General features: G+C 32.8%; 1 protein-coding gene and 1 long non-coding RNA gene across 2 annotated transcripts in view; one reads left to right on the top strand and one right to left on the bottom strand.

Moving 5' to 3' along the window:
• Nucleotides 1-22,732, top strand: part of LOC141596871 (agamous-like MADS-box protein AGL12) — a 54,264-nt gene extending 31,532 nt beyond the window's left edge. Inside the window, exons 3-5 of the mRNA XM_074417140.1 lie at nt 2,436-2,497; nt 12,443-12,542; nt 21,286-22,732. Of these exons, the coding sequence (XP_074273241.1) occupies nt 2,436-2,497; nt 12,443-12,542; nt 21,286-21,402 (279 nt within the window). The 3' untranslated portion in view covers nt 21,403-22,732. The remainder of the gene's footprint in view (nt 1-2,435; nt 2,498-12,442; nt 12,543-21,285) is intronic.
• A 170-nt stretch (nt 22,733-22,902) lies between these two features.
• Nucleotides 22,903-26,317, bottom strand: LOC141596872 (uncharacterized). Its single transcript, XR_012522621.1, has 3 exons — nt 26,202-26,317; nt 25,509-25,638; nt 22,903-22,991 (listed from the first exon to the last, which is right to left on the bottom strand). It is a non-coding gene; the product is annotated as an uncharacterized LOC141596872 (long non-coding RNA).
• Nucleotides 26,318-26,753: the final 436 nt, after the last annotated feature.

The following is a 26,753-nucleotide window of genomic DNA, read 5'->3' as shown; positions in this document are numbered from 1 at the left end:
TTGGCTATAGATATGGAATTTACAACGAAAATGGTGAGGAGAAATAAGAAGACGGTGAGCGTGAGTAGTTTAATTGTGGGCCTCCATTTGATGATAAAATCTGGCCCTTGCTTTTTTGTCTATTCACGTGCCTTTAGATTAAGGCAGATACTGGACCACCAGTTCCTTTCAAGAATCCGGGCTCGTATATATATACACTTACTAGCATAAATCCTAGATGATAGCCAGTCCTAATGGGACTAATATCCTAATATACTCCCGCAATCATAAAGGCAATACATAATACATAGTACCTTTACGATTAGAGAAATATAAAGAAAAAAGGACATAAAAAAATGAAATCTTCAATTTCATCTTCTTCAATCTTCATTAATTCTCTTCATCTCCGCAAGGTTGGTTGGTAAGATAAACGAGTATAAAACTCGCTAGAAAATTTCTTCGAACAATAACGTTAATTTGGACTTGTCGAAAGTATGAGTTAATTTGCAGGAACCTTAATAGAACCTGACAAATATTAATAAAACGGAAAATTATCCGTCAATTTCAAGATTTGGAGAACGTTACATTTTTCGAACTCCAAATAATGAATCAATTTAGGTACCACCTTGAACAGTACAGTACTGAAGACATTAAATCAGATTCGGAAGAGAAAGGGACTTTTTTTTTCATTGCTAAAAAATCTCTCCGGTAGATTTATTTGCAAAAGAAACAAATAAACCAATAGTGTAGCCAATGCAATTGAATTGAATCAGTCGTCAAAACAAGTCTGAATCCTTGTATATAACACGGATGAGCACCACATCAGACATTTTTAATTCACTTCGCTGCACAAATACACACTCAAAAGTATTTTTTTGTTTTCTTTTCTGCCGTAAAGAAGAAAGGCGTATTTTATTTTGGATTAACAAACGACAAAATCTCGCCGGTGAGCGGCATATATTTTCGCCCACCGGCAAGAAAGTGGAAGCGATTTTCTAGAGTCCTCAAAAAGAGGCTATGATACCATGTTAAAATCTAGACGGAGATAATTCATAAAGGTAGAGATTTGTATTATTGATGATATCATTCTAACTGAATAGATGGGGTGTATATATAATACACTTACTAGCATAAACCCTAGATGATAGCTAGCCCTAATAGGCCTAATATCCTAATATGATAAGATTATAGAGGTGGGAGGAATTCATAAATGATAACTGTATTATTGAATGATGTCATTCTAATACATGGGGTGTATATATAATACACTTACTAGCATAAACTCTAGATGATAGTCAGCCCTAATGGGCCTAATATCCTAATAAAAACACCCAAGCTAAAATTGTAACATTCATAAGGTCACAATATGAGGAGGTCGTGCCAAAATATTAGATTTGAAACTTTTTAGAATTGAAAATGCATTACAATTTTATCATAAAAAGGTTGTGGCTAAAAATTTTACTATTACCGAAAAATTATAAAATTAGTTCATTAGCGTCATGTGAAAAATATTTTCATGTGACTACTTAATTCTCTTGATTAATTTTAATTTTCAATTTACTTTCTTAAATAAAATTTAAAGAAGGGAAAACATGAAAAAAAAAAGAATTGTCAATAAATCTGTAAGTAATATAATAAAAAGAACTAATCTCCTATCTACTAAATGAATAAGCATCCTCACAAATTTTCCCTCCAAAAAGCATCTTTCTAAATAAGGTAGCTAATAACAATTATGTATACATTATTAAGTAAGAAAGAAGTGGTTGAGATAGGACGCATGATTCGGTATTTGGGGAGGGATTGTGGGGTCTCTGGTGTGCGGAGGCTGGCGTGTCTCCGACGATTAGCAAGGCGGTGGCTAACAGTAGGCAAAGTTGGGTTGTGGGGGTGTGATGAGTGGTTGTGGAGGTTGCTGGTCAATTCATGGATTATACAACCAGTTGTATATGTTGTACGGTGTATAATCTGAGCTTTGTGATAAAATATTCGAGTTTTATGTTAAATATTATGAACTTTATTAGAAAGTATTGAACACATCCATTTACACATTAAAAACATGAACTTTGAATTAGCTCAGAAAAAATAAATATAAGCTCGGATTCTTATACCTTGGTTGTACAATGCTTCTGGTATAACTGGATGTATAATCTTATTTGTGGTTGCTGGTATGGGAGGGTTGGTGAATGCATTTTTACTTCTTTTTTTTTTCCTTTTTTCTTTGCACAGCACACATTACAATTTTTTAGAGGGTGAGGAAGTGAGGAGTAATTTCGTAAAAAGTTTCATATGTTGAGTAAAATGCGTACTGTGAAAATCAATACCCAAAACAAAATATGACATATTTTATTGAATTTGATCATGCCAACTTTAGATGCATAACAAAAGTAATATTAGAAGCAAACGTTGTATCTATCATCATTTTCTAATAACCTTCTTATGTGTTCCTTCTCTAATAGGAATGCAAAGACGAGGTCAACATGATGGCTCAAGAGATCAAGTTACTTGAGAAAGGGCTATGGTAAAAACTAAAACTTTCTTACTACGATAATGTTTTATTTCTTTCCAAGCCCTCATGTTCTTAAGTTAATTTAATTCGGTGAAAACCAAATTAAAACCACAAATATTATCCTGCAACTGGTTGTATAAGAGCTATGTACAACCGCGTCAAAGTTATCGAGCTCTCACACAAAGTTGTTGAGTTATTTTACAAGTTATTGAGCTATTTTACGAAGTTATTGAGCTTAATAATTATTCTGTTAAGCTCAACAACTTTGTATCATAACTCGATAATTTTGTTAATAGACCTCGCCAACTTTGTAACAAAGCTCGACAACACTGAATAAGTTGTATATACAACCGATTGTATAATCCATTAACTGAATTAAAACTCAGGTACACGACTACTTTTTGTTTAATTAATTATCAAAAGATAAATTTCCATAAAATTAAGTTGCATTACTGTTCTATTTATGCGAATTGCATTTTACGGGTTATTTTCACTTGTATGAAGGTTATGTATATGTACGTAAGCGGTTTTATCCATTTTATAGAAATTGAAGTTTAGAAGGAAGTTTTTCTATTAATTTGGCTACTAAATAAACATCTAAACTTAAATTTAAATTTTACATGAATGTTCTGTGGCAACCAAACACACCCTGAATCATCTTATTTGTTTGTATGAAATATATAACGAAAAATACAGAATGGGTTTTAGTACCCGTTGGTCACATGATAAACTTATCTAAATTCAACGTAATACTTCAAGTTAGAGGTGATCATGGGCCGGGTCAATGCAGGCTTGAGCCGGGCCTGTCTAACAAAAACGGCCCATTTGTGTGGGGCGGGCCGGGTCGGGCCATGTGTGTGGGCTTATTTAGCAAGCCCAAACCCGACCCTTATGGGCTAATGCGGGCTTTTGGGCCTAAATGGCCTTTTTCAGGGCCTGAAATTTACGATTTACCCTAGGAAATAATTAGCGTAATACCTTCAGTTACAACTTTTAAAACATACATAGTGTATAAAATTGCACAAAATATGATGAAATGCATATGAATTGCTCTCTAAAATAAAATAATGACAAAAATCGCCACTTTAGAATGCTTAATCATACATTCTTAGATATGATTTATGTTATGTATACTTTGTTTTATAAATCTAAAAAAATATACTTGAGTTTGGAAAGAGTTGGATAAAATTTTAACGCTACTTTAATAGGTTTTATTCATTATTAATAAATATGGGCCGGGTCGGGCCAAAATTTGGGCCTAATGCTTGGCCCAAACCCGGCTCCAAAATATTTTGGGTCTTTTTAGGCCAGCCCATCGGCTTTTTTGGGCCAAAACTAAAGGCCCAAGCCCTTCAAAAAACTGGGTCGGGCCGGGTAGGGCCAATGGGCCATTTGATCAGCTCTACTCCAAGTTAATTTATTCTCTCCTCAAACATTTTCTCTTTCAACTTAAAGATTTTTCATTCCTTCTTATTCTCCCTCCTTCCTTACTTTACTTGCTTCATTCTCCAATTGATTAAGAGCCTATTCTTTTCAGGCTCCATTATTTTGACAAAGATATACAACCACACCATACCAAAAAAAGTGTACTGGATTGTAGCAGAGTATAGAATTTGAGTTTATGGCGAATCCATCGGGAATGATCCCGTAACAGAGTATATGAATTGAGTTTTCCGGTGGGCTGTCGAAAAATGAAACCCTTAACACCTTCCCTACAACCTTCACTATAGTCGTTGTTGACCACTAGACCAATGATTGTTGGCGATTCAAATGGTGGAGATATTGGTGGTATAGGTGATGGTTGGGAATAATGGCTGATTAGCGGGTGATGACAAATTAGAGTACGGAGAACTAGTCAACTTTGAAGTTAACTTTTGTGCCGAATTGAATTGTGGGTAGATATAAATAAGGACAGATGAAAATTGTAATCAATACAATTTCAAAAATTTGATTAAATTAATGATAGGATAAAAACTAATCTATACATAAACAATCGTTAACATATACCCATTGTGTAAATTTAGAAAAAAAAAAAAAAAAAAAAACTATAGCTAGAAATGGGTAAGAAGATTAAATTGGTATATATATACTAAAAAATAAAATAGGCTAATATAAATTTCGCAAATTCTCCTTGTTGGTGATTATTCACAAACACTGTTCACATTTCATGGATTGGTCAAATGTGACGAGTTTTTGAGAAAATGTGACCATTTTTTTATAGGTGACATTTTATGAACAATACTTGAGTGGTTACATTTTATCAAAAAGTGGTCACATTTTGCGTCGTCAAATTGTGACCTTCACAAGGAGAATTCTTTGAAATCGACCGTCTTTAACTCGTTATAGACCCGAAGTTTTGAAGTTGTACTTGAAAATGACCGTTCTAAAAAATAACCCGAAATTTTACGTTAAAATTGGCTCGGGTTAGGGTACACCCATTGGGTTAGTAAATAAGTTAATTATAATCGTAAAGTTAAACTTCCTTTTGATTTGATTTTATTTGCTTATATAGTACGGAGTACTTATTAGTTTTATTACTTATTATTTTATTTAGTTTAGCTGTTTTTGTCATTTTTTATATCCAGCCACATTATTTAAATTGTTATTTTTAATTGTGATCTTTTTCTACCTTTTTATAGGCATGTCGTTATTCGAAGAGCCACAACTCTTTCTTTCCTCACATTGTAATGTTGTCTATTGTCAAAGGATTAATTGACAGGAATAATCCACCTTTATAATTTCTTCTCAAAATAATCCGACCTTTCATTATTCCTATAATAATCTTTTCTTTTAGCCATGTCTTCTTGAAATGCACTTGTCATAATTTAAACCTCCTACAGCAGGTCACCCATTCCAACTCCATTTACGCGCCATACTCATTTCCCTCTTTAGTTGTCTTTACATGACTTCCCAGCCTTTGTAACTTCTCTGTTTCCAAGTCTTTAAAATTTTTTGTTTGCTACTATTTTTTACTCATTTTCATCTCTTTCCTTTTTAATCACTCTACCACTTTAACCCACTTTTTATCCTTTTTATCTACTACATAAAAAATACACACGAAGTAATTGTTGTTAAATAAATACAAATCTGGCCATTTCATTCACGAAGTTAGACATTTATGTTCATAGGAGACATCGGTTGTCGACATATATTTTCTCCACCTTCATTTTATTTTCTCTTACATATTTTTATCCTTCTTCAATTCTCCCCATAAGCAATGTGAAACATCTTAAAGAAATCGAAGAAGTTACGTTTAAGTCGAAAAAATAATAAGCGAGGTTCATTTTTACTTTTATTTAAAGTAAAAGGTTTATTTTTGGTAAAAATAGGAGTTTAAATTAAAAAACCGAGTTTACAAAATGAGAAGACGAGTTAAGGAGAGGGTGTTGTGTGTGGGGGGGGGGGGGGGGGGTGTTGGGAGGCGGAAGGGGAGCTCGATACAACCCATCGATTCCAAATTACACTAAGAAATTTCTAAATTACAAAGATTTTCAACGAAAGAAGGAACATTGTTCCAAATAAAGTTTCGATGATAGAACCGCCATCTTTAGAAGAAAATTTTGCAAGTGCATCGACAAGGGCGTTGATACACCTCGGCGCAAATAAGATCTTCAAAGATTGTGAGTCCCTTAATAGTTCCTTGCAATTAGACCTATCAAAACTTGGCCCGACCCGAAAATCCGACCAGACCCGTTTTTCAAGGGTCAAGACCCGCAAATTTTGACCCGTTGACTCGTTCGACCCGAACCCAAAATGACCCGTTATTTTAGAGTCGAGACCCGACCCGAACGGGTTGACCCATTGGGTCAAAGGTAAATCAACAATTTTATTAAAAGATTAATATTTTTTTTATTATATTTGAAATAATAATTTAAAAAATATTATTTTTAGTACTTAAAAGTACACACACAATTAAAAAATCAATTTTATATAAATTTTGTTATATTTAATAATAACATAATTATTAAATAAACTTTATTTTCATAATTATGTCCATATAACTAATGTAATCATTGAATATAATTAAATTATTAATTTTAAAAAGATTTTACTTTTTTAAAAAGTAATCTTTTTGATTAAAAAATTGTAAAACATTGTCACATTTGAAACATGGGCCGTGAAACATTGTCACATTCAAATGATGAGCATGGCAGAGATGCGTATGTTATGGTGGAGGTGCGGTCGTACAAGGAAAGATTGATTAAGGAATGCGGTGATTAAGGAAAAGGTGAAAGTGGCGCTAATAGAGGACAAGATGATGGTAAACTGACTAAGATGATTTGGCCATGTGAGAAGGAGATCTATGGACGCACCAGTTAGGAGGCTCGAGACCTGCGGTACAGAAAAGGCTGCTAGGGTAGAAGGAGAGTGATACAACACGACATGAGATTTCTCGGGCTTGATGAGGGAATGGTGAGGAAAAGGGCACAATGGAGGGCAATGATACATGTGGATTTTTAGTATTTGACGTTATTTGAAATATTTAATGTTTTTATTTAAATTTTTTAAATTTATTTGTTCTTTTCGGATTTATTACATCTTTTTAACAACTTTCTTATATATTAATACTTGGTTCTCTTTTAAGGTATTCCGGACCCTTAAGTTTTACTTCGGTTTTCAAAATCATTTTAATCTTTATTCTCGATTTAAATTCTAAGTTTTTATAAAAGAAATCAGGATTTCGATTTTAAAACCTATAAGTTTACCTGGGTTTTGTATAATGTTTCACTCCCTTTTGTTTTATTTTTTTTGCATTTTTAGGTGTGCGTTCACCATTGGACGATTCTAATGGATGATTCATGTCAGCCGACCCCAAATCATTTTGAGATTAAGGCTCAGATGTTGTTGTAAAAAATTGTAAAAAAAAGGCGTTAGAGATTATTTTATGACCCGTATTTCGACCCTAACCCGACCCGTGACCCTTATGACCCGACCCGTATTTTGACTCGACTCCGGAACTCGACCCGCCCGTCCCGTTTGACAGGTCTACCTGCAATCCAAGATCAAATTAACAGCAAATCGAAGGTTAATTACTATATTTCAACTTAAGGAGCTTCTTTTACTATTCAGCAAACTTATGGGAGTTAATAAACACTTTCGCGAATATGATAATGTATAACAAAAGAAAATAAATAAAATTTTAAAAGCTTTTCTCAATCCGTATTTCACTCCAACCTAGCCTAAAACTCGTATAAATTTGTATTTTCCAAACTTGAAAAACTCCCCGCCAGTATTTTACACAAACCCAAAATTTTACAATTTTTGTGTGGTTTGTGATCAACCGATTTGGTTCAAGGTTCACATATGTTTTTGAATAGTGATGGTAGACAATTTATTTCAATGATCGGTCCATGTATTTCTTGTTGTCAAGTTGCAATTTTAGAGTAAGATGGTACTGCATTTTGTTAAGTAATGTCGTGAAAATGAAGAACATATGAAATTGTTATTACATATGAGATTTATTTTAAAGGAGGAAGTACTTTTTTTTTTTTTTTTTTTTTTTTTTTTTTTACTTGGTGTCCTATTTTGATGGGTTTGCCCAAATACAAGGCGAATTTTACGTGTTTGTGATATATTTACATAAGTTAAAGTAACTAGTTTACATGTAGTGTTTTAACTTGAGTTTAAGCGTGTGAGGCAAGTATAATAGTTATTCTCACACAAAATTTAAGAGACTTACTTTAGAAATACTATTAGTGGTTTTTATCAACTGCATTAGAGAGGTTCAGAGGGTACTTCTGTGTATTTTTAGATAATAGTAACATCTAAAATCGGTGTTGTAATTTGGGTCGTTTATGTAATACCAGCACTACTTATGGTTGCACTACTTAGAGTTCATTCATCTACACTCGTGGGCTATTAGTTTATTTTACCTTAGTCTAGCATGGTTTTTCGTGGGTTCCGATTCTATATCCTATCTGAACTGATTATATGCTAGCGGTTTATTTATTTTTACATAATTGATTGATTTGTGTTTCCATATGATGTAGGAGATTAGTCCTAATTTCTCAACAACTAGTATTAGAGGCACCTCATATCTGTTCAATTGGTTTTGTGTGTTGATCGAGATGGATGTCAAATATAGAGTCTTAGTTTGGAATACCAAAATTTGATGGTAAAAGTAATTAGATTCATTGGCAAAGGAGGATGAACGATTGCCTTGTACATTAACCAACGAGTTTGGAAATGATACCACTAATATAGAGAGCAAGCACAAATAACATTATTTTTCTTTGATGGGAGTAAGAAGGACAAGCATGGAACAAAGCGACATAAGAAAGATCTCCCGATGGTTCGCAAAAGAACGAACTGCAAATAAAAAGATTTATTTCTTGTTTTTAACCATTTAGATGTATATAAACTAGCTTAAATTGAGCTAGTAGCTCCATGGAGCTAGTAACTCAAATGGTCTCTGAGAAGAATTAACCAATAGAAAAATAGAGGGTGTGTTAAGTGGGTTCAATTAAGCTACTAGTAAATTAGCTTAACCATTGGAGCAAATTGTAGCTTGAAATTGTTGTGGCTTAAAAAGTTGATGTGGCAAAGGTAAGTTAGTAGCAACTAGCTTACCATTGTGGATGCTCTAAATAGTTCAGATTACTTGGAATTTGAGAAGTCAATTATCTAACGCGGATTATGAGTCGAAACATGATATATCTTGATCCAATAACACTTCCCAAATTAATGATGTGAAGTGTTCTTTGTTTGGTAATTAACATTAGACACATAAAGGCAAACTTGTCCTAAGAAAGCAGCCGAATTAAGTTAATGGAGACACCAACTTAGTTGTCAGTAAGAGGAGGATTGATATTTTCCTTTATTAAAAAGAATGCTTTCAGAAACGAATTAGCACGGTACATCTTTCAAAGAAGAATGAGTGCTAGATAGTAGTTTCAATCACATTTGTATATGGAAAGGTAGTTTCTATTGGGGAAGCGTCCTGTAAACCTGGTGTAGGAATAAAGTCTCACCCAACAACGATATTAGGATGGAACACAAACAACAAACGTAAGTATCAACAAATGAAATGACACCGCAATTTCTCACGTGGAAACCCTTCTCAACTAAGGGAAAACCACGGCTCTCTCAACAAATTAATTCACTAATAAGATATTACAAAGTTTGTAAAGTACAATCACTCACACTAGTATTGTCTCTTTCTCTCGAACTTTGCCCCACTCTTATTATTTCTAATGGATGTTGAACACTCTCTTTTCTCTCTTCTAGAACAAGAAATATTCTCACCAATATAATGTAATTTGTCTTTCTAATTTTGTGTGTCTAAAACTATTAGCACCAATTGCCTTTTATACTACACATTCTCAAAACTTATAATAACTTATTAATTGTTCCCATTAAAACAATTCAATAACTTCTAATGCATTATATGTTTCATCTTGCAAAACGTACACACTTTACGCATATGGATTTGGAAACATCAATACATTTTATTTCACCATTTAATTGTTGGAGTTTTTGGGAGATTAATCCAACAGTTTCGATGATTTCCAAAAAGAGTGACCATGAAATGCATTTGGTCAATAATTAAAGTGACCATGTCATGCTAAGAGCATCCACAATAGAGAGTATGTTATCTTTCTCTTAATTTTTCTCTTTCTTTCTATTTTTTTGACATCTTATTTTCTCTTTCATTCATCTCATTTCTCACCATCACCATCCTCTTCCATTTCTTTTCCCCACAATAGAGAGGATTCTCTTATATTACCTCTCATATTTTAAATAATCTCTAAAATTTTAAAAAAGAAAAAAACAAGAGTATTGTTGTGTAAAAGACAAATAGTAATTGGTTGGTGGACACTAGGGCCAAGGTACGCTTTCCTCTAGTTTCCTCTAAAACTAGAGGAAGTAAGCATCTTTCTCCTGCTAAGAGAACATGTAACATGTGCTTCACAATAGAGAGAATGTCTTCTTAGAGGAAAGAGATTGTTAAGAGGATCTCTCATCCTCTCTATTGTGGGTGCTCTAATAAAGATTTCTCAATTTGGAAAAGGTCCCCCATGTTATGTAATGCGACATTTAAATATGTACACATATCTGACAATCGTACCAAAGTCAAGAGTAACATGGGGTGCATATATTAATAATAATGGTGCAAGATATACTGTTCTCAAGTTACAATTCCCTACTAAGACCACAGTGTCTTAGCCGTATAGGGTAGTGACTCTTACATGGTCTGTTCCTTGCGGACTTTGAACGACTACCACGAATCCCTCATTGCCTGGTTAGTGAGTCAGGGTCCAAGGGTGAAATGCCCCCGAAACCTTCACAATAACCGTTTAGGAATTTCCTAATAATATTTTTTGGCTAGGCTTATGTTTATGGACTTCCCATAATTCCGATTAGGTTTAGGGAGTTTTCTATATATACTCTCTTTACCTCACTATCGTTGTTATGCATATCATAACCTCTATAATCTAACTTAAAAATCTATTACTTTTCAATACTAATAAAATATCTCTCTCTTCTGCCGGTTGACGTAACTATTACATCTATAGTGAACCACTTAATTTTATTTTGTCTGTTTTACTTGTTTGTTCTGTTATAAGAACTTTGTGTGTAAAAAGGCGTGTTTCTTTCTAGAGGGACACAATGAGTTACTTTTTTTCTTGGTATTGTACTTTAATAGTTTTGCCAAAATATAAGGCAAGTCTCATGTGTTTTTGAGATATTTACATAACAGGTTTGCTTACTTGGAATTTGAGAGGTCAATTATCTAACATGGATTTTGAGTCGAAACACGACAAGTCTCGATCCAAGAACACTTACAATATTATTGATGTGAAGTGTTCTTATTTTGGTAACATTGCACATATAAGGCGTAATTGTCCCAAGAAGGGTGTCGAATAAAGTTAATATACACACCAACTTCGGATTTAGTGAGGGGTGGAATTTTTTTTTTTTAAGAAGATTTCTTTTGAAAACGAATGTGCACGATGCATCTTCCAAAAAATAATGAGTGTTAGATAATATTTGCGATCATATTTGTATCAAGAAAGGTAGTTTTGATAAGCTCCAAAAAGGGTGACTATGAAATTCAAATTGGCTAATTATTCAAAAGTGATGATGCTATGCTAATGATATCTCAATTAGGAAGGTCCCCTATGTTATGTAAAATCGACATTCAAATATGTATTTATGTCCGACACTCGTACACAGGTTAGAGTACCATGAGGTGTATATATTAATAATGGCGCAAGATGTATTGTTCCGAAGTTGCAATTCCTTACTAAGACGGCAATGTTTTGGGCCATATATGGATGTGCCTCTTACATGGTTTTGGAAAACAAGAGTAAAGGGAAGGGTAAAATAAAATTACTTGGTACTATCTTTTAATAGGTTTTGTATATGTATAAGGCAAATCTCACGCGATATATGTGAAATATTCACATAAAATAATTTGAGGGCTGGGGATACGGGTAATAATTCAAGTGGTTAAGCGTGTGAGGTATTATAACAAGTCCTCTCAAGAATAATTTAGAGGCTTAGTCTAGAAGTGTTATTGGTGGTGTTGAGGTATTATAATAAGTCTTCTCAAGAATAATTTATAGGCTTAGTCTAGAAGTGTTATTGGTGGTGTAAACACGTTATATTGGTGGTTTAGAGGGTACTTGTTTGTATTCTTTAATTATTCTATGTTTTGAATTTAGAGTTGTAGTTTGGGCTAGTTACATTGTATTGACACCATTTTTATATTTAACACTATTTTATAGTGAAGTTAATTTATGGAGGGTATTGGTATGGGTTTTGAGTCATTGTGGTAGGTCAAGTTATTATTACTTTACACATTATTGTTAATTATCTAATATTACTGGATAGATGATTATATGGAGTATTTTTTGTTTTGTATGTGATATCACATTGAAATATGGCATAGTATTTGTGTGTTATCTTTTTAGCTACAGTCTAGTAAAACTAACAAAAGAAATCTTTTCTTAGGTCTATTTTAGGAGGGGGTGAAGGAGCAATGACACTGGATGAGTTGCATTCTTTAGAAAAGCATCTAGAGTCATGGATTTACCAAATTCGAGCCACCAAGGTATTTCAACATTTAAGTAATTTTGTAAATTGGAATTTCAATAGGTTATCGGTTAAAGTGAAAATATATCCTATCGCGCATTAATGTTAAATTTATGTAAAATACTCAGTTCTGAAAAGTAAATATATCGACGGAAAAATAAAAAAGCAGTTAATAGCTTTCCAAATCAATGTGTAATGATTCAATTGATACGAGTAGTTTTTATTTTAAAATTAAATAATTAGTTCGTTAGTTTACCATAATTTATTTTAAACCGGTGAGAGTGGACAGACACCCAAGTAATTGTTCTATTTAAGCTTATGCAAAAATTCCATTAGCTTAAACGACAACCTTGTTGCTAATCCTCTTATTTCATCATTATTTTATTTTAAAGGAAGGTACTAAACAATGAAGATAAAGTATGTAGAGTTAAGTGTGTAGTTATTTTATGTTACTCCTAATTATCAAACTTTTATTAGGTAAAATGTCACTTGGTATTTTTGTCAAATAAAGTGTACATTTTATGTATTATTGGAGAAAGGATAAAATGTAAGATATCCGTGTGAAAAGTAGTGTAAATGTTAACTATCTTCTAATAAAGTACCCTTTGATTAACCCATAAAAAAAACACATAAACTATACGTCATGGTAAACACAAAAGTTGCAAGTTGTTTCTTCAGGCAATTTATATTAATTGATACCTTCTAAAAACTCTAATACTCTCAAAATATAGGAAGTTATTTTTTATTCCCCTAGAAAAATGGAAATTCATGTAAAATACAACTTATATATACAGTCAAATAGGTTAATTCATGAATGTTCATGCATGTTTAAGCTTTAAGGCACATATTACGTGTAGGAAAATAAAGACTAACCTTTATGCGGAAGCGATAAGATCGTTGTGCTCGCTAACTGCCCACTACCGTATATCGTACCTCCGGCGGCTACTAGAGTCCCGGAATATGTTCACGGCCCAAATCCCAAGTCACATTGATGGTGGACTTAGCCTCTAGAGTATGTATGTTTGTGTGTGTTGTGTGTGTCCATGAGTTACATATTTTAAACTTTTTCTCTTTATAATCTCTCCACATAGGGAGTTACAAGGGAGATAAAAGGCTACTTAATCACATACTAAATGTGATTAATTAGAGTAATTCAATACATTATTAATGGGCATTGAATAGTAACATCCACCTTAATGTGGCCGTTACAAACATAAAATTCAATACTCCCACTCGGCCACACAAACGAGTAAACAATGCTCCCACTTTGCCACTTAACCAAGGCATTATAGTAAGTTGGTACACAACCAAGTAAACTTTATTCCTCAATTACAAAGATAAAGAAACGCATCAACTTGATAACATAATCAAGTTTACCACAACACAGTACTCCATAAACAAACCCGCATGCTTCATACGGGAAATGGGGTGTGCGACCAAAACGTAACAAAGTAGTGCCATATTAAGCTACCATTAAAACTAACATAACACTTTCACATTATCAATATCCCAAATCATTCAAAACATCACCGTTAGCATACACAGTCCCTATATGCTATCATAATCATTTAGTTATATACATAATATAACCCCTGGCCAGGAAATTATGCTGAAGCGGAATTGATCATTCCTTAGGCACTAATAATAATCCATCTCAACTTAATTGCTTTCCTAACATGATCCATTGAACCTTAATCTTTTATGTCCTTAGCATTCATATTAAAGTAGCAACATCAATAATTAACTTCATATCATAGCTCCAAGTCAAAGGGCATCGAACAAAGTTGGACAACACAGTCCATAGGATCACACAATGACAAAGTAGGGAACCATCTGTCACTCCTAACCGTCGACTTACTAACACACATAGTATGATATATGTGTCACAACATAGCTCCTACTACGAAGGACATATCACGCTTCTATGTCGTGCGAATCATAAGTCTAGATACTACTCAAGTATCTAACCCAAGCCACTATATTGATATACACAATATCCAATCCCACACTTGTGATTCGGTTAAAAGTTTTAGTATGAAAATAGGGTGTCTTCTCATACTTCGACTACAAAAGTCTCATCTTAGACTTACTAAGGCGACTGTATAACGAGTCAATATATTTCCCATACAACCCATGTACAAAGATAATCTTTATCTAACACTCACTAAGTGTTAACGTGACTCAGTCTCATCTTGCCTACTACACAAGTGTCAAGGCGATTACCCGTGTGATTAGGCAATCTAAAAACTTGGTGATATCTTTTGTGCCTCATCATGCAACAAATGCATATGAACATTTCCAAAAGATACAAAATCTTTATCCAAAAAATGTCCATCATCAAACACATCTACAACTCAACAAGATTAAAACTTAAGCTGACTCTTTCGCACAATTAGCTCAACAAATGAACTAATTAAGAACACATCTTATAAAATAATGCGCCAACCATCTTTTTAGTTAATCTTACTTGATGACAACTCTTAGTCCCACACAAGAACTAATTTACTCTTACCACAAAGGTAAAAGTAAAAATCATTCATATCATTGTACATGTAGAGGATTGATTAGGTAACAAATACTTACCAATCACAAATTGCCTTTCAACCATGTACTAAACAAGGTACACGTCAAAATGCCAACTATACCAGAATAAGAAACAATTTAATTGTTTCTTACTTTTGAGCATTTGTTTAGACATACAAACTTTATTTTTCTTCTAAATACCAATATGTCATCCATTAACAAAGAGAAACTTATTCTCTTATATAATTTTGCCATAACCAAAACTATTTTACCATTCCAATTAAATCATCACACAAATGGTTTATGAAATTTGAAATAAATATAGATCATTCAACATATGAATAAGCTTGAAGTACACAAAGATCTATTATATTAATCATTTGAGACGAACTCAGCTGAACAATCTATGCATATAGGCTTTTCTCGAGCAACATGATACGAGAAAATAGTCTTTACATCCATTTGAAAACAAAATTCAAATAGATAATCAAAGCTTAGAAGAAATGGGAACAAATCTCAACATTTGAGAACATATCTCAAAATAGTCTTAAACTTTATTGCCATAACCGTATCATTCATTGTCACAATGTCTATCTACTCTCATAATAACAATCCATTCTTTATTACTTGGCGAAAAAACTCACTTACTAAAAGTGATATCTCCCACTTACTAAAAGTGGTTCAAAAAACGAATAGAAGGAGCAACTCCCAATATCCTCCATAATGAGCAAAACACTTGACACACAAGTTAATATTTTCTCATTAGTAGACAAACTCTCATCTTTACCTTGGATCATGAAACTACTCCCACTATCCAAAACATAGAGAGAAGTTAAAACTATTCTTGGTGTCTCAACGGGGTTCACAAAAAATTCTCCCACTCACCAATAGATAGTTCTAGATTATAACGAACACAATACATAAGTCTATTAGCCGTCGCCAACACTTAGAAACACATCCAAGTGAATAAATATTGTGGGTCTCGTAAGCACAAAGTTTGACAAATGTTAAGGTATGAATGATCAATCTATTAATAAGAACGAGCAAAATTTCCTTAAAACATATTTAAGGAATCCTCCTTTAAACCAAGGAAGGAGAACTTATTGATCAGCGTTAGACTTCACTTAACCATGTCAAGTGATGTAAATTCCTCAACTAAAACAATCTCTTGTCTTATCAATTAGGAATTGTAAGATCTACGCACATATTTTTCCTCATTTACACTTTGAACATATCAAATAGTTATTCACAACCAACATGTTTACTAAGAGTTCTGATTCTAAGTTGAAAGACGGTTTTTCGCCTTTATCATAAACTGCTTGAACATATCAAACACTTTATAAAATGACAAAATAATGGATACAAAACCCATTGTGTGAATCATCTCAAAAGAAGAGGAAAAATAACAGTCTCATGATGCTCCTTAACATTTAACCACCCACAATTAAAAATAAAAAAAGATTGAAATATAAAAGTTTGAGACAATGAACATACATGAAAATGTAATCAAAGAGATGAATCAAATTAAAAAATAACACAGTGAACATATATATTATGACCAAACACATAGCCATAACAAACTATTAACAAGAGGTTTAATAAGTAGAATTCGTAATTTCCAATAAACTAATTATTGAAAAATAACCACGCACTCTAAGTGCATAGAGACTTAACAAATCAAAGTAGCACAAAGCCTCTTTGAATTATCCATCGACAAACAATGGATTAAACAACGAGTTATAAAAAATTTTCACTCCGTTTCTAAATCCACAAAGGGCAAGAATTAGCAGGAGATGCAAGAAACAACCATATAACTCGAATTGATGGAGAAGGATGTCATTTGGCTCGAAACTAACATGAACCAAATTTATAGTATCTCTATACTATTCTCTTGCCGACACTAAGTCCGACATATTAAACAATACCACATATTTGTACTCATCGTAAGAAAAAACTTAAACCATTAACAATCATATCAAGAGACATTAGCGCCAAAAGGCCCTCTTTTCCCGTCTCGATAAAATTTGAGACTTTTACTAAGGATTGAGCGTGTTGAATATGACCCATTAAGAGTTTGCTATTTTTTCTAATCCCAGAATCGGATGGCAAACAATTCGCCATGGAAAAAAAAAAATAAACTCTTACGTCAGCCAATCGCGTGTTTAAAAATCATTTCACGTAAGATAAATAAAACACGGTGACAATCCTCAAATACTCTGGGTCAAGACACACAATCTTTTACCCTACGTCAAATCGAATCTGACTTACACATTAGTCTCACACTACACATGCGGTAAGACATGTCTCAAAATTAGTTAATAGGTATACATACAAAATAACACAATTTTACATGCATAAAGTTTACTATATTTGAACAAATACTGGTAAAGAAAAACAAATTCTCATTATCCTACTCATTAGAAAGATATTTAACCTCGATCATATAATAGTGATCACAATTTCTCAAATCGTGATTTTAATAAGATACTAAATCTTATCAGTCTAGTGATCAAAGTTCTAACCGCTTCACTATGGTGAACAAATCACCAAAAACCCTTGTTGTCATACACAAGTATATGGATTAAGGCACAGTTCCAAATTAAATTATCAAAATTCCTTCATTTATATTGTTCGTTCTAAAATTTCGCTAAGCTCATAATCATCACAAACACCATAAACGAGAAATTTCAACAATTTAATTAACTCTTAAGAATAAACGAAACGAAATCATTAATCTTTAATAAACAACTAAACAAATTAGTCATTCACCCTTACAAATACCGTTAAACAAATACTATGCAAAACAAATTTGCACATCGTTAAAATTAATTAAAACCTGACCATAACACATATGACAATTTTAATGAGTTATTTATACACAACTAATATGTATTCAAATTTCTCATCTCTCATGTAAAAACCAAATTTACATGATATCATATATCACTAAGATATAATGGGGTCTTAGATGTAAAACGAATTTACATGTCCAAGTATATCAAAAAGATATAAATCTTTTCGTAAAACAAATTTACGATTACTATTATATCACAAAGATATATGCCTTGTATGTAAGTTATAAAATCTCATGAACAATAAATGTGAATAAGATATTTTTTTTTATGTAATACAAAATTACACAATTTTTACAAGACAAAATAAACGAAACGAATTCGCAAGTTCTAAATGTATCTCGCAAAAATAACATACACAAAATTATGAGTAACATATACAAATCGAACACGGAGTCAAACATTAATATTTCTCATACTCAAAATTTTTCTAGCCAATTGCTCAAACCAAAAAAAATGTCACTAAGACGTACAAAATTTACATACAAGGATAAATTTCATGTAACTTATAAAATATCACATAGATATTTATCACTTACACGTAAAATAAATTTTATATATGAAACATATTCATAAAATACTAGGGTATAATTTAAAATCACTAAGAAATTAAATTATACAAATAAAACACATTTATATGATCCACACACTTGTATACATATAAAACACATTTATATGATCGATACAAAATCTTACACGAAACATATTCATGTACTTATAAAACTTGCTAAACTAATTAGCGAAAAAATTAATTTTATGACATATTCATAAAATGTTATAGGATATAATTAAAATCACAAAGATATTTATCATACATATAAAACATATTTATATGGACAATACAAAATCGTATATAAAACAAATTTATGTGATCCATGCTAAAATTTTCATACGAAACATATTCATATGCTATAAATTTTAGCTAACCGATTTAGCACCATGTCGAGAGTTTATAGTTAAATAACTTTAGTAAAAGAAATAAATAAAGATATTAAAACAGAACTCATTTCCATTTCAGATGTTAATCACCCTCTATCTTCACACGGAAGATTATATGGCATCAATTACAATATGCATGAATAATATTTAAAAAACAAGACATAAAATCCGCCTCGTTTTCTCCTTTTCCATTTCAGTTGAGAAAAAAAACTTCATCCTCAATGAATGCTAAGAAACAAAGAGAAGAATGAAACTTATTCATCTTCTTTTCACACCAATGAGTCTCCATCAATCAGCACTCAAACAAGCAAACTAAAAAAACCCATTCTATTTGTTTATACAACTCCAACCAATATTTTTTAAGCTTTCTCATCTTCACTAAGAAGACATAATAATTTAAAAAAAAGTGATTGATGAACCTTCACCGTAGCCGATGAATGACCTCGACACGCTTTGATTCCGGCTACTTACCCACGAGCCATCCGCCAATCGTCTTTGACATTTCGATGGACGAATCAAACAGTACACAACTACAATGGCGTTAATTTCAGGTGTGTACACGAGTCACGACCCACCCGCTATAAAAGAAATAGGGAAAAGAGAGATGACCACACATGCCATCTAAATGGAATCGGCCGCGTATGAATGTCGGAATGATGAACGATATTCAACCGTTGCCTTAAAAGTGGGGATACCGCTTTATCGCAGACAAGTGACATACACTAGTCGACGAAGACACGACGTAATTCCAACATGGCTGACACACAGTCCATTAACCACAGTTTCACTTAGGTCCGACGACGGATCAGAGAATAAGACGACAGCCACATAGGCCGATTGAAAAACACACAAGTGTTTTTTGCAGGGTAAGATTAAAACGAACTGATCATATTTGGGCATTTCATTCCCACACATCACGCAATAAGCATGTATACATGGCTAACTAACAAATAATCTGAGCATTGACATGTGCAGATGTCCACATTACACATGGGAAAAAATCAAAACATTTTGATATATAGTCAAATGCGGACAATTCACACAAGAGTGGGATTATAGATGACATGAACTAATCATAATTGGGGATAGTAGCAAAACACATTTGCTCTTATACCACTATAGGAAAATAAGGACTAACCTTTATGTGGAAGCGATCGGATCGTTGTGCTTGCTAACTGCCCACTACCGTATATCGTACCTCCGGCGGCTACTAGAGTTCCCAAAATATGTTCACGCCCCAAATCCCAAGTCACATTGATGGTGGACTTAGCCTCTAGAGTATGTATGTTTGTGTGTGTTGTGTGTGTCCATGAGTTACATTTTTTAAGCTTTTTCTCCTTATAATCTCTCCACATAGGGAGTTACAAGGGAGATAAAAGACTACTTAATCACATACTAAATGTGATTAATTAGAGTAATTCAATACATTATTAATGGGCATTGAATAGTAACATCCACCTTAATGTGACTATTACAAACATAAAATTCAATATTACGTAAAAAAAAAAGCCCTCTGTTAAATGCATGTGTCATACATTTAATCCTCATTAGAGAAACATGTATAAACTTCCAATATGACAGTCAATAACAAAAGAGATTTAAAGGGATATAAAATAATTGACCATGTGAAATCTCGTGGTTACACAACAAAATAAACATGAATATTGCAGCGGGAAATGCGAGATTTTAAAAACTTTAATAATAAAACCACGAAATCACTAAATCATAAACATAAAACATAAGGTTCGAAAATTTATATACAAAACATAACGTAAATGAATATAAAGGACTCCGACCCCTCAAAACGCATGATTACGAATGTAAGATACGAGTCTAAACTACAATGTGAAAGGTAAATCATTGTAAGTACAACACTCGCTAGCTCATTCATCAAAAGCCAAGTAAGCACTGAATTCAACCTGTTCATTCATTAACAATGTATGTCATGATTAGGAGGAGTAACTCAAGAGTCCTTTAGCCATATTACATCATAATTAAGTAAGAACATTAGAAGTAAATAAACAACTTAACATACAAATCTTGTGAGAAAAGTAAATAAAGGATAAGTAGTAAAAGACATGTTAATATTATTCCACACCAAGAAAAAAACCATTTCACCAAAAAAAGAACCAAGATAAAAACCAATATAACATATGGTCATACAGGATATCATAACTTTAAGCCCGTATCTACATCATGTGTTTTATAATCTCACTCTAAGAAAAATATTGGCTTATTTTGTAAGACTAAAAAAATAAACAAATAGAAAAAACTAAACATGATATACATGGAGAGAAATGATGCATTATCTATTGTCAGCACACCGCGATGTTTATAGCTAGGTCAAAAGAACAATTTTTTGCTTATTGCATATTACTATTATGGCTTTTTTAAATTCCGATTTTCATATTTTGAGATAGATGCTAATATTGTAATGTCAATTGTCAGATGAATATTATGTATCAAGAAATTCAAATTTTGAAGAACAAGGTTAGTTCTATTTCCAAATTTGTACCATTCCCATATTATATAAGATGCTTAACTAATATTAACGCAAGCCATTAGGATAATTTTGAATTTAAGTATTTTTTTCTCCAACCTTTTGAGTAATTTTCAAAATACTTCTATATCATAATATTGACATTGACCGTTGCCTTTGTATTTCTAGATGAAAGTTATCTGTACACATGTTTTGTATCATTATCTTATACAACCACTACATACCATCGGATATAGTGTAAATTGATCTTAATGTATATAATGATAAAATATAACTAAATAAAATTTAAGACACCTTTCAATGGCAATCTAGATACGATGACGCCTATGGTAACAAGCGTATCTACTCATGCATTCTTTGAATGAAACTACTCTAGCAAATTTAGTCATCCTTACAGGGAGTTTGTAAGCAACATTAAAAAGCCGCATAGGTCATGATTCCTTTTAGCTAAACACATGCCAAATATTCTTTATTCAAACCAATTAGTGTAATTCGTATTGATATTAATTGATCCTTGTTTATTTGATGGCAAATGTTTTGGCAAAGGTGTTTGATACGAAATAAAAACGGATCATTGTATCAGATTTAATTAGTTGTTATTTCTTTCCATTATTTTTGCTATCGTCTTTAGGAAATAATATCCTTAGTAGATAGTTTGTGTGACCTAAACGATAGCCTTGTTGGAGTCCTCTATAAATCGAACAACAGCTATTGTTTTAGACGGATATTGGAGTAGCTATTTGTTTTAAAATTTGGGAGTGTACTTCGAATTGGCGATTGAGGATTGGCCTGCAATCTCATCTTTATTAGAATCGCGTTCGAGGTAGAACCACAGAGTAAAATCCTCCTTTATTTTCCGTTTTTCAAATCAGTTCACTACTTATTTCGTTCCATATCAAAAACACATAAACAAGTTTTTTGTCTCCGCTGCAAGTTCATATTACGGATCCGTTTTTGTATCATATGGTATCAGAGTTTTGACTCTTGATTTCCTTAAATCTAAGACGGTCCTACATGGGCATTAAACTTCATATATTTGCATAAAAAAAGACACTTTCCTTTCCTTTTGGAATAAAGTCTTCATTATTTCTTGATGACTTGTAAGAGGTGTGGGGCTGAGCAAAACCAGATATCGGATTCGCATTTCAAATCCTCATCAGATATCCGAATTTAATATCATCAATTTTCATGATCCACATCCGATCCGAATAATTCGGATATCCGGAAATATGGAATCCCAAAATTCGGAAAACCAGTTTTGAAGATCCGAATTTAAATGTACAGTAAAAGATCTATTGAGGCTGGTATCAGTAGTATGGACACCGGACAAACTAAAACTAAAAGCGTCCACTTCGCATTTTTCACCCCACTAAAAAAGGTAACTTCGTCGACCGTATAAATTACAAGTCTTGGTCGCATAAATTACAAGTCCTAGTCGCATAAATTACAAGTCCTAGTGGCATAAATTACAAGTTTTTATTACAAATTTCAAAATAAGTCTAAAAGACATAATGTTTCAAAACAAGTCTAAAAACCGCATTGAGCTAACAATTCCTGCATGTGCATTCAAATATCATCATTCATCAACAACGATCTCAGGTTGCTCCAACACCAAGTCTTCCATTCCTGCCAATTTTTGTACTAGTTTCCATTCCTGCCATTATATATATTATATAGTTTCAATAAATACTACATAAGAAGAGGAGAACAATGAGACAAAGTATGAGAAAAATATGTACAAGACTACAAGGAAAAAATGATGCAACACTATGTCGAATGTTAGCTTTCCAGAAGGCGACTCTCTTCTAGTGACATTCTTAAAATTATCTTTTTTATATTCTTGGTGATAAACTTTTGTCTGATTCATCAGATTTGGCACCATTTTGTTTAGGACATATGGTAGTGAGAAGTGAGGACAACCACGTTTCCTATTTACGTGAACACAAGCATTAACGCTTTTCAGCACTTTCAGATCAGAGAATAAAAAATGGACGATATATGGCATCACACCCGCGCCCACGATTGGATAACTGATGCAATAATACTGTACTACTTACTCCATTGCTTAAATCACCTCTCTTTCAATCAAATTTAAATCATTTTTCATAAAAAAGAAGAAGCTAGAAACAAAACCAGCCAGAGATCAGAGGAAACAAAATGGACTCACCCTTTTCAATTCTCTCCATGTCAAATAATGTGTATTCAATGCAAAGTAGACTGCCGGAAGTACGGAGCCTTTCTTGTGCACATAAAAGAGCCTCCACCATTCTTGGAGACAAACAGGTACAAAATAAATCAAGAACCCGACTCTCGGTGCTAAAATCGGTCTATGAAGCCACCGTAGAGACCGGAATGGCGAATACATCGCGAGGCGTCATGGCAAGTACGAAATATTTTTTTTGGTTATCCTTCCACCATTGTAGGATGTTAAAAGATGATTCCCTACTTTCTCGAGGATTAACCAAGTACCTCTCCCATTCTATTTTTCCCCACATCTCCATCACCCATTTTCATTTCAAACTCATTACCAAAAAAAGCCCCAAAGTTAAAAATATCATCTTGTTTTTTATCTTTTGGATGAACGCTCTGGTGATTTTAGTGGAACTAGAAGAAGAGTCACCTCCTTTGATTGAGGAATAGAAGAAGCACATTCCTCAAATAAGGACTGGAAGAAATATGGGATATTCAAGCTTAAAAGTTTGCATTTCTCTACATCATATGCTTTTTTCACCATCTAGTCCACACAAACCAACTTCCATCTTGGGTTAAGTATTAATGATATAAACAAAATCAAATTTAAGTTCTCAATCTTACCCCAATACTTGTCGTACTTGACCTTCATTTTAGATGCCATTTTTCTAATACCGTCATCTTCCTGAGTGAGATGCTTAGAGAACACCTCATCAACACCAAATATCACCTCAACATAGGAACTACTAGTGACATAAAGAGAAGCCGAAATTTTCAATTTGGTATCATAGAAAACTTTCAAAAAAGGTAACAAGTAGGACACTTGTTTCCACTCCTTAGTCGTAACATCATCACCAAACTAGCTCAATTCTTTTCGGAGAGTGGAGTTTTTTACATATGAAAGGCCAAATACCTTCTTAAACTTTAAAGAAAACTCAAGAATCAAATAAGTGGAGTTCCATCTAGTCTCGACGTCTAAACATACACTTCTTTTACTTGTTATTTTTCCTCTAATACATATGCCTTAAATGTTTTTTTGTTTCTATCGGGTGAGGACCTTACATATTTAACTAAAGCACGAACTTTTTCAACTGCTTTTAAAAGATCATGTAAGTTATCTTTAACTACTAAGTATAAAATATGGGCAACATATCTCATATTTAAATACTTTCCTTGCATTCCATCACTTTCAGAAATATTGAACTTTCTCTTCAATTAATCAACAACAACATCATTAGAGTTAACATTGTCTACCGTCACAGTCAATATATTTTTCAAATTCCATTCCGACAAAAAACGTTTTAATCATTTGACCAATTATTTTTCCCGTACGACAAGAAACTTGACAAAAGTTAATGACTCTTTTATGCAACTTCCAATCACAATCAATGAAATGAGCATCTGACACATATAGCCTAAGTGTTGACCAAAAGTCCACAAATCAGTAGTAAGACACACCCTAGAAGACATAGTTCCAAAGAAATCATGCAACTTTCTCCTTTCTTTAATGATTGAACTGTAATAATATTTAGTGGTAGTAAATCGAGAAGGAGCGGTAAAATGAGGATTCATGTCTTTGCAAAATCCTCTAAATCCATATTTCTCCACAGTGAGAAATGGTAACTAATCCACATTTATCATCCTAGCAAGTGACTTTTTACTTCTATCATATTCATAGGCCCACAATGTCGGAACACTAACATGGGTGGAACCATCTTCATTAACAATGGTCATCGTCTCAAAATTAAGCAACTTTTGTTTGATATCAACATTGACAGACAAACTTGAAGACATTTTAAGATGGCCAGACAAAGTACTAGTCCCATTAGTTGATTTGCAATTTATAATTTCCTCATAGTATATACAAGTTGCAGTTTCTCCTTCATCAGCTCTTTCAAAATGATCCAGAAAGAAGATCGATTTTTTCTGAAGTTACTTCCCTGTGTTACAGTGCTATATGTGGACATTTTTGGTGGTTTACCTCTCTTTTTGCTCGTTTATTGTGGAGTATTCGTTCTCGCTTTCTTAGTGGAAATATGCTCTTCACCAGCATCATCATCTTCTAGATTGATGAATCTTGCATCACTATTGTCATCATAACTTGATCTCATCTGCATAAAATGAAGAAAGAAAAAAAAAATTAGACGATTTAAAAAGCATAAAACTACAAATATATTGCCATAGAAAAACATCCATTCTTTTAAAGCACAAGAGGTGAACTTTATAAATACAAAGTGAATACATAGAAGGGTAGGAGTTGGACCATATATACTAGTACAAGTTTCTAACTTTGAGAATCTCTGCATCTACAAACAATATGCTCCCAAATCCAAAGCATAATATACACAAGTATAATTAAAAATCAAGGTGCGTATTAAAAGTATTAATTCAAATAATAAACTATGAAAAATGAACATAATCTTCCGTGACTGATACGAACCAAGATCTAACTTCACGACATGATTAGAAAATCAACTAAAAGAGTAAGATTCATGTCGTATATTCAAGTTTAAGTCAATAAACATGAAACAACAGGAAGAAATAGCAGAGCTCACCGCTCGTTAAAAATCAGTAAACGATTTCAATTGAACTCGTGTAAATATCCATAAAACGTTTTGTAATAAATTAGGACAAAACTGAAACTAAAAAAAGTCATGAAAGAGAAATAAATTACCTTATTGATGTTTGATGATGACTGAGGAGAAATAGGATAGAGCGAAAGTTAATTTGACATCTGGGTGAAAGTCGAAACTGAGAAAGAGACGATAGAGGGATGCAATATAGGCTAGGGTTTGTGTAATTTGTGTTTGTGTGAAATATATTATATGTTGCCCGATGTCTTTAAGCGGACGGGTTTTACATTTTACGTGTTCCTTTTTTTTTTTTTTTTTTTTTTTTATTTTTTTAAAAATTGGATCGTATTCGGATATCCGATTATAAAAAAATCTCAATCCACATTTGATCCAGTTTATTAGGAAAAAACCGGATTGGATAACCAATTTAAATGGTATCCGTATATTCGGATTTTTTTTTTCGAATTTCGGATCGGATTCGGGGAAAAAATTTAGATCGATTTTTTTTTACTCAACCCTAAAGAGGAGGGTAATATTTCCTTTTATCTCGAACTACCACCTATTTTTGATGAAGATGTGAATGGTGTCTTTTCACTTCTAAGGGGAGTACATGATGAGGTGCATTTACCTACTTCAAAGTTTGCTATTGATGC

This window comes from Silene latifolia, chromosome 8, assembly GCF_048544455.1.
Source record: "Silene latifolia isolate original U9 population chromosome 8, ASM4854445v1, whole genome shotgun sequence".
Classification (NCBI taxonomy): Eukaryota; Viridiplantae; Streptophyta; class Magnoliopsida; order Caryophyllales; family Caryophyllaceae; genus Silene; species Silene latifolia.
This window is presented reverse-complemented; position numbering and strand designations above follow the sequence as displayed.